Source organism: Limanda limanda, chromosome 6 (genome assembly GCF_963576545.1).
Source record: "Limanda limanda chromosome 6, fLimLim1.1, whole genome shotgun sequence".
Taxonomy (NCBI): Eukaryota; Metazoa; Chordata; class Actinopteri; order Pleuronectiformes; family Pleuronectidae; genus Limanda; species Limanda limanda.
In genome coordinates this window covers 29,283,023-29,293,022 of record NC_083641.1, presented here as the reverse complement: position 1 = coordinate 29,293,022, position 10,000 = coordinate 29,283,023, and the positions used below count along the sequence as shown (strand labels likewise).

General features: G+C 44.2%; 1 protein-coding gene across 1 annotated transcript in view; it reads right to left on the bottom strand.

The window, feature by feature from the left end:
• Positions 1–2,920: 2,920 nt before the first annotated feature.
• LOC133003043 (leucine-rich repeat and fibronectin type III domain-containing protein 1-like protein) overlaps positions 2,921–10,000 on the bottom strand; it is a gene marked incomplete at its 5' end in the record, with an annotated part of 33,200 nt that continues 26,120 nt past the window's right edge. Inside the window, 5 exons of the mRNA XM_061072631.1 lie at positions 2,921–3,139; positions 3,279–3,374; positions 3,605–3,693; positions 4,529–4,796; positions 4,888–5,071. Coding sequence (XP_060928614.1) covers positions 3,038–3,139; positions 3,279–3,374; positions 3,605–3,693; positions 4,529–4,796; positions 4,888–5,071 — 739 coding nt within the window. The remainder of the gene's footprint in view (positions 3,140–3,278; positions 3,375–3,604; positions 3,694–4,528; positions 4,797–4,887; positions 5,072–10,000) is intronic.

Here is a 10,000-nt window from a genome sequence, read left to right as displayed (position 1 = left end):
TGTATAACTCTGTGTGTCCACTTTCTGCTCATGCATTTGAAATGAGACGTATAAACTCCCACCTTCCAGCTGAGGCACCTCTGTGATACGTTTACCTTTTAGAACACATCTCTGTTGCTATGGTTACGCCTCACTACTCTGGAGTTTTCCCGAAACCCTCGAAGACTTTTGGCAGCGCTGAGTCTGAAACTGCCGGGTCGTGTGGAGGTCTGGACGAGATGATGACTCACAGGCTCACGTTCTCAGGCTCGACTCAACTAACCTCCATGAATATTAAGTGTCGCTAACATTTAGTTTCAGTGGAACTTCTGCCTCATTGGTCCAAGCACAGAAACGTCTCGTCTTAGTTTCCATAGCCGACGTTCTGCAGAGGAGAAAATCTGTTTCCTGCTTCCTGTCAAAATGCAGGAGAAGAAACCAAATCCACAGAAAGATTCTCAGACACTGGTGGAAAAAGGTCGTCGGTACAAATCTGATACAGATCTTACTTTTAAATCATTTACATTTCTTTTAAACACGCTTTAAAGATCAACTTGAGCCTCTGCAGACACGTGGGACTGAATGTTAGCTTTTTGAATGTGATATGAGGAGTTCCAGGAGGAGAAAAAGCTGGAGGTGTTTTTTATTATTTCTATGAAAGAAAGAGACATTTTGATCACAGATTCAGAGAAGAGAATAATCAGTAGTTTAAAATACACAGGAAATGTATTTTAGAACATCAGGATAAATAAAGAATTCGCCTTCATCCATGTTATAGAATAAAGAGGACAAAGGTGGAGACAGAAGTTGAAAAGCTTTTCATTAAAGCTGCATCAGAAGCTGGATCCACGTTTGCTGCATTTGGGTTTTTAGAAGCTTTTCCTGTGATACGTCTCTTTTTCTACGTTTTCACCTGCGTCCATATGGATTCTACTGAAATCTGAACTTCTGGAAAACTCTCTTAGACTTAAACAACCAGTGGAGTCGCCCCCTGCTGGTCAGGTAAATTCTGCATTTATCAGCAGAACATTCCTTGTTTGGACAGAGAAAATGAATTGAAGCCTCATGTCCCTGGAACACTGATACACTCCATCACTCCATGTTCCTCCACCACCTGGTTAGTGTCCCAGATGTTTCCTGCTGTTCCTGGGGATCTCGAGGCGTTGCAAGGCCTGATGGGATATGTAGTCCCTCCTGCGGGCTCTGGTTCTCCCTCATGGTCTCCTCCTGGGGGGGGACGTGCTCCAGAGAACCTCTGCTGTGTTGAATGTCAGTGGAAACACAAGCCACTAAAAATCCAAACAGTTTTATTTTATATAAAATGTTGGTCCCAGAAAAACTTTGGATGAACTCAGATACTTCCATCGCACCATAGTTCCCCCCCCGCTTAAATTCCCCATAAAGCTCCGACCTCCCAAATCAATCGCATAAACACTGAGACAGAATGAACTCTTCCCTCGGCCGGAGCTCACGCTGCTCGGCTCTCCACAGTCCCACCCCAACCCCACCCGCAATAGGAGTAGACTTGACGTTGGCTAATTATTAATAATCATGAATTATGATTATTAAAATAATAAAAAACATTTATTAAATTAATTAAAAATGATAAGGCTATCACTTAAGAATAGTAAAATAATTAATTAGAAATGATAAGGTCATCCATTAAGAATAGTTTTATAATTAATGAAAACCATAACATTATCAATTAAGAATGATACAATCTGTAATTATTACTTATCGTAAACGGGCATCACACTGTTTCCAGGGACCAACAAGTCAATCTATAAATATCAGTCTCATTTGATAAATGTTAAATTAATAATCTCTATAGTTAATATTAATGATTATATAATAAACAATGAAGGGTTTTAAGTTCGAGCACAGGCTATCATAATCCATCTGCAATCACATACATATGCACCAATAATCACAGACTACAGATACTTTAATTACAAAAGTATTTATTAAAAAGGGGAAATAAAGTTAATGTTATTTAATGATTCATCATTTTAACAAACTCCAATATTTCAAAAATAACAGCAGCAGCAGCACTCATCACAATTCAGAACACACATGTGAAACCTGTGGTCTATGTATGCCTGTCTGTGTGTGTGTGTGTGTGTGTGTGTGTGTGTGTGTGTGTGTGTGTGTGTGTGTGTCTGTGAAAGAGGGAGAGAGAGAGGGGGAGTGGCAATGACGTATGACGCAGTCACGTGGTGACGTGGTCCGGTCACATCCAAGATGGCGGCCGATAATGATTCACGGAATTATTAGGGCCGAAAAACTCTCAAAATGGTGGTCGATTCACGTTATTCAAAATGGAGCCTATGTTGATGACACCATGCGGCCGAAGCCCACAGTGGAGGTCGCCACGTGAATTAACACAAAGGAATTTTCAGACAAAGAGATTTCTTATCTCTGCTTTCTTTTGGGGCCAAAATGGCGACGAGCTTATGCAGGCTCTCCAGGTATAGATTTATCTACGTAACGTGAACTATGTGAATGCAGATCGGAAAATGTGTATAGGTAGGTTTAGGAGAAGAGAGGGAGCGAGAGAGAGAGAGAGAGAGAGAGAGAGAGAGAGAGAGAGAGAGAGAGAGAGAGAGAGAGAGAGAGAGAGAGAGAGACATGAAACAACATGAAAGGAAATATCAGAGAAGCTCACCGGAGATAAGTTAACAGTGATTTTGCCGCTCAGCCCCATACGGATGTTGTGAGGAAGTTCCGCGCGAATGTACTTGAAGTCCAGTGAATAAAGTCGTGGCCTCTCTAGCTCTGTTTCGCTGAGTCGTCTGCTGCAGTGGGCGTCGTGCTGGGCCGAACCGGAGCGGATTTCCTCGTGCTCCTTGACGGGATGAAGCTTCGTCTTCTTCTTCTGTGGGGATGTGGAGATCGTGCTCCTCAGCGGAATGAACGTCGCTCTTCTGCAGGGAACGGCTGTTTGTAGCCGCTTGTAGATCGTTTGAAAACAGAAAAGTTTGTGTAAACTGGTTGAACAGGTTTCAGTTTGGCCTTGTTGGCCTCAAGTATTTACAACCCATCGTGTGACGGTCAGCACTCAGGACTCTCCCCCAACATCAGAGACCATGATGATGCCGTGAGCGCCTCTGTAGTAGCTGGAGGTGATGGTTCGAAACCGCTCCTGCCCGGCTGTGTCCCACTGGTGGACACACACACAGACACACACACACACACACACACACAGTGAGCCCACACTCTGAAAGGAGGTTTACCCGTGTTTGGCTTCAAGCTGTTTGATTTATCTCTCGTTAACGACCTCCTCCCTCCATCACTCTTACGATTTGCAGCTTCACCGTCTTCCCGTCCATGTCGATGGTTCTGATCTTGAAGTCGACTCCGATGGTGGAGATGTAGCTCTCGGTGTAGGTGTCATCCTGAGGCGCCGGACAAATATCACAACTACAGTTAGAGTGTTGGAATATTTCTTTATCGTCATTGCACAAGTTCCAGATCAGGTTCACAGCCTCTGAACTCACAGTGACAAAATATGATCAACTTTGAGAGAAGTAAATAATCTTCAAGCTATGACAATGTGTGTGTGTGTGTGTGTGTGTGTGCGTGTGTGTGTGTGTGTGTGTGTGTGTGTGTGTGTTGAGAGTCTTACCGCGAAGCGCAGCAGCAGACATGACTTTCCAACTCCAGAGTCACCAATCAGAAGAAGTTTGAACAGGTAGTCTCTGTAGTCACACACACACACACACACACACACACACACACACACACACACACACACACACACACACACACACACACACGTTCATAGATTAACATGCACCCTTAAACATCTGAGCCGTTCATAACTGTAATATTTGTAGATATATAAAGAATATAAAAAGGCTCTCCACAAAGCAAGAGCTGCCTATTATTCAAAACTAATAGAAGAGAATAGAAACAACCCCAGGTTTCTCTTCAGCTCTGTAGCCAGGCTGACAGAGAGTCACACCTCCACCCAACCCAGTATTCCTCCATCCCTGAATAGCAATATCTTTATGACCTTTTTTAATGATAAAATTCTTACTATTAGAAATAAAATCAACCATCTCCTGCCCTCAATTGGCACTAATACCCCCCCAACAACAGAGATCTCAGAAACGGCTGAGAATCCTTCCCATTACTTAGACAGCTTCTCTCTGATCCCCCGTGATCAGTTTGCCAAAATAATCTCAGGTTCTAAACCGACAACCTGTATCTTAGATCCTATTCCTACAAAATGACTTAAAGAAATTCTGCCCCTAATAGATAATTCGTTACTAAACACAATCAATCTGTCATTATCATCAGGTTATGTACCACAGTCTTTTAAAATAGCTGTAATCAAACCCCTACTCAAAAAACCCACCCTAGACCCAGAGGTTACGTGACGACCAGAAGAAGAAGAAGAAGAAGAACATGGAGCCCCCCCCCCCCCCCACACACTGCCCTGGTTGGGAGATTTTATGTGAACCTCCACCTGAGAGACAACAAGGTGGAGTCAGATTATCAGGAGCAGGAGACAAAGAGAAGACATGGTCACGTGTCCACAAGTTACCTTGTCCCACAGAGGAGGAGGACGGAGGCAGAGCGAGGACGGTGTCTCCTCCTCCTGCTCCTCCTCCTCCTCCTCCTCCTCCTCCTCCTCCTCCTCCTCCTGCTCCTCCTCCGTTGGTCTGCGAGCAGACGTTGGCGTGGCGTGCGGCGGCCTTCTGCTTGTCGTGGTTACTGTGCAGCTTGTACTTCATCAGGAGGATGAAGATGAAGACGAGGACCGAGGCCACGATGATCCCCCCGATGATGATGATCATGGTGCCACCGAGGAACTGGGAGGAAGATGAGAAACATGCAGACGGTTAAGTTCCTGTCAGTTGTGATTTAGCTTCACTAGCATCCGACTGCAGCTGGGAATCGAACCTGGTCTCGTATGGAGTGGCAGCGTCCGTACTCCGTCTCCGTGGAGAAGGACACGCAGCCCACCAGCTTGGTGCCCGTCAGCGCCGTGATGCCGTCGTCGTACACGGCCAGGACGCACAGCTCGTAGTCCCGCGAGGACGCCAGGTCGCTCAGCAGGAAGTACTTGTGGTTGGCTGGGATCATCCTGGACAAGAGGAAGAAGAAGGACATTTCATTGTGTGTCATCCGGTTGTGTAGATCAGTTTTTTAAAGGAATGAAACACACGTTGCTTCCTGAGTCTTATTCACACAACTAGCATCACTGTCCTGTGTCCTGTGTGTCTGTCTCAACCAGAGCAGGTCCAGTCCGTCCACCGGGACCTTGGACCAGTAACATCTAATCAGGTAATGTCTTCATCTGATCCACTGAATATTTGCAGCACATTAGAAGAACTTCCCTCTGGATATCCTGAGTGGAACAGAGAGGTGGACGATCAACGTGTGGACGTGGGACAGACAACCTGAACACAGGATACCTCCAGCTACTGGCACCGAGACTTATATACCCACTACTGCAACCACTGGAGTCGCCCTCTACTGGTTCTTTGAGAGAATACAGGTTTCAGTACACGCTGCACAACCATTTTAATAAACAGCCTGTGGAGCCGAGCTGTTTATCAGCAGCAGGATGTGGAAGTGAACCCAGAAGGATGAGAACACTTCTTCTTGTTCTCATCGTTGTCACTGGTGATTTTTCTCCTTTAGACACGAACCCACAGGAGTAAACGCTGCAGAATGAAGTCCAGTGTTAACGATGCAGTAAACACTGTGACAGAGCTGAACCTCAACGTCTCTCACTTCACTGATCTGTGTTCCAGCTGCTGCTGCACGGAACCCGACCGGAGGAACTGAATTCTCTCTCTAAATGAGGTTTCTACACACATAAAACTTAATATGCTTCACTATTCACATTGTTGCTGTGCTGCTGAATCGTTTTTTTGTCTGCTATCAGAAAGTTTTCAGTATTTGTCAGTGTGGGAATCAACCGAATCCTTTATAGTGTTTTCACTCGGCTCAGGATCTTCTGATGCAGACGTCTGAATATTAAAGATTCAGGTCTGAAGTCGGCAGCTTCGTCAAATCCTGATGGAATTTTAAAGAGCAAATAAAGTATTTTTTCCTTGCTGCTGCCTCATGGAACACAGAGCTCTGGTTCAGCTGCTTCATCTCAGCTGGACCGTGGCCTCGCTCATCGCACTCAGTTCATAATGTGAGGTGATATTAGATATTCATAATCTGCATCTTCACCCACTGCAGCTCCTGGACTGTAAACAAACCTCTGACACAAGACTCTGGAGCTTGATATCCTTCTCACTTGAATAACCTCCCTCTATATATCTGGTTTTATTTCTCTACCTCGAGTATTTTGATGTTTTATCTTTATTATGTCTGGATCCTTGCTGCATCTCAGAGGTGTGGCCCTGCTCCTGAACCTGTACGTTAATAATAACCTAGATTTTTATAGCTCAAGAACTAGAACTTGTATTGAGCCAAGGCTTTCACAGGTTGTAACGAGTTTTGCTTCGTTCGTGCTGAAGAGAAACAGAAGATCAGTGAAGATCCATCTCAGGATTCCAGGGAAAGAAGAACAGATTGAAGTTGAAGTACAAAATTGAAGTGGAGAGAGAACATGTTCCCACAGAGGGAAAGACAGACAGAGCAAAAGAGAAGTGGCAACGGAGAAGGATGTTGCACTTTACATTTTCAACATGAAAATCTAAGGATACGAGTTGGAGTGAGATTAAAGCAACGACAACGAGAGGACGAGGGTGGGAAACGGGAATGGAGATGTACGTGGAAATGGAAAAGAGACAGAGGAGAAGTGATGAGGAAGAGGTGAGAGGAGATGAAGGAGGAGAGAAGGGAGGGAATCAGATAAAAGAGTGGAAGAACAAGAACAACACTGGGGAGGAAAGAAGATAGAAATATGTGAGGTTTGTTCCAACAACATCTTTATTCCACATGATTAATGTCAGAGACTGAATCTGAGACACAGTGTTTGTACCTGAGCTTAACACAATATTCTCCCTGCGCATGTGTGTGTGTCTGTGTGTGTGTGGGTCGATGTGTGTCCCCTGTGTGTGTCTGTGTCTGTGTGTTTGTGAAGCAGTTATATATTATTCAGGTGTCAGGCGGTGCAGGGCAGTTCCTATTTATCACCACCGGAGCGGAGGTGACGAGACAAGAAATGGAATTATAAAGCCCAGCCTGACCCCTGTGGGCAGGGAGTGTGTGTGTGTGTGTGTGTGTGAGTGTGTGTGTGTGTGTGTGTGTGTGTGTGTGTGTGCAAGTTCTCTCCTTCCTGGTTGTTTCCTAACAAAAGTGATTTTTTCCTTAATCTCCAAAAATACCTTTTAACATAAAATTAAAACCTTACCCTCCAGATCTCAAATTGTTTTTCTTTAGCATTTAAGACTTAAACAAAATGTGTATTCAACAGTTACTGATTGTGTTTTCTTGAATGTGCTGACAACCAGTGACTTAATACGTCACATCATTCATCCTCCATATAAAAGTTTATGATATTATTATTTCTGTATTTATCTGACAGAGATTATGAGTCTTCGATTAAAAGCTCGATGTCATTTCTGAGGTTTCTACATAATGAGTGGAAGTTAATGTAAAGTCAAAGTCCTAACGAGCAGCTGCACAAACCAGTGTGTGTCCGTGTGTGTGTGTGTCTGTGTGTGTGTGTCTGTGTGTGTGTGTGTTAGAGAGGTAGTTGGTCTATTATGTGTTCTGGGCTGAAAGTGTTGCAGTGTTTTGGCTCAGACTGATGGTTGAAGGAACACCTAAGGCTCTCCCGTACACACACACACGCACACACACACACACACACACACACACACACACACACACACACACACACACACACACACACACACACACACACACACACACACACACACACACACACACACACACACTTGTTGCCTGTGGCCCAGTTGTTGCTGCATGTTTCCGCCTCAGGCCTTCATACATAACTTCCAGGACCTCGTCTGTGGCCAAACTTGTCTCTGCCTGATGACCAGTTACATGACGGCTGCTGATAGTGAAGCCACTGTGTCTCTATCGTCCCCTGGTGGCTGGCTGCACAATCTGCCATAAACCCCGCCTCCTCTTGTGTCCATGTTTCTTATCAGGTTTTAATTCGTTTTTTGATGATATATCCAACTTTATTTATGAAGGATATATTCAGTATATATATTAATATACAGTCACTGGCCATTTTTAAGGAATCAGACAATATATAAGTTTTTGCAGTTTCACAAACCAGCTTTTGTTCCTCATGTGAATCCAGTGTTAACAGAAGCTCTGACCCTGAACTCTAGTGTTTGAACTGAAGCCTTTTATTTTGCCTGTATCATATTTCACTGTGACCTTGCCTCGGGCACAGAACCCGTCAAAATCCTGCATATTAAAAACCAGGAATGACCTGAGATAATTGCAGTTTTAATACGTCAGTGTGAATAGTTGAGGTTTTGAATAATGCAGAGCTCATAATCGTATGAATTGAAAACCATGAAGGATTCAACGGAGGCTCAAGAGTCTGTTCCCTCTCCGGGTTTCAAACCAGGCACAACACTAAATCCAGCCCGTCGCCGGGGGTTACGACTCATATCGATCACTGCATGAAATATCTCAGAGCTTCCACTCATTTCATGTTCCATTATTAAATGACTCAGTCGTCAGCTGAGATGTTGATGTCTGTGGAAACAGAGCAGCAGCACACAACGTTTGATTTTCTCTATATGTTTATATAAGATAAAAGAGTTACGTGACCCAGAATTCAATCAGAATATTGTTATGTTTCAATACAGATCCATTTACGCCTCTTATTAGATCATAACTTCTCTGTCTGGTTGAAAGCACAAAGAGCAGGAGGAGGAGATGAGAGGAACTACTACTACAACTACTTGAAATCCTCATTTTCACTTTATGATACAGTCGGAAAAGTAGCCACTCCTCCTCCTGTAACTACTTCCTGTGAACTCTCCTCACGTTTTCCACCTGATGCGATCACAGGTGCATGATGGGAGAATGCCAGGAACAGCTTTTGAATGAAGGAGCTCCACCACCACAGCCTGCAGCGTCAGAGAGCCCAGTGTGTAACTGACAGGAGAGAATCTGAGCTACACAATTAGAAGTGAAGCTGAGGGAGAAACTCACAAATAATCCAATAAGCCAACGCCAGGAGAACGTGAGCCACGAGCACCTGAGTCTGAATCCAAACAGGATTTCAACCAACTTGATCCCTGGAGATCTTTTGAGGTGGAAACCAAACCAAACATGACGATTAATTCTGGAATAAATCAACATCAGAACCGTGGAATCAACACAACTGTGTTTCATTAGATTTTCCCCCCAATTAATTTAGAATCCTGCAGGCGACTGCGTTGAGATTCCACAGAACCATTCTAATAAATAACAAAGATTGTAATTCCCTCAGTGTTCTCCTGAGAGATGTGGTGTTCACAAGCCAGAGATTGTGTTTCCTGAACTCACAGTGACTTTGACCTTTGTAGAAATTGCATCTTTTCATTCATGAGTCCAACACAACGTTTGTGTTGTGGGACAAACCAACGGACTGAGGGACAGACGTCCTACAGACATGAGGCCTCCAGTCACTGGGGTGAAGACTGAAGACTGAAACAAGGACGGATCATTTCTGTCTGAGACAATTCAGGGAATCCATGTCTTGCTCAAGGGCTCAGCCGGCCTGCGGACTGGAGGAGCCAGGGATCAAACCACCGACCCTCTGGTGAGTGGACGACCCGCTCGACCTCCTGAGCCACAGCCGCTCTGAATTACTGAACCAATCAATAATGAATCAGGTTCAAGAGTCTGAAAACAACAACAGCCACAGTATGAGGAAGGTTTCCTGAGCTTGTGAACGTTTTACAGTTATAACACTGATTATTTAAGAACCTGAATATGAGCAGAAACAACCAAGAGTTTAAAGTTCAAGAGAATATGAATGTCTGCAGCAGAAATTTTAAAAATTGCTAAAAACTTTAATCCCGATGATGTTTTCCTTCACTTGACATCTGTTGCACTTGTGTCCCTGGGAGAC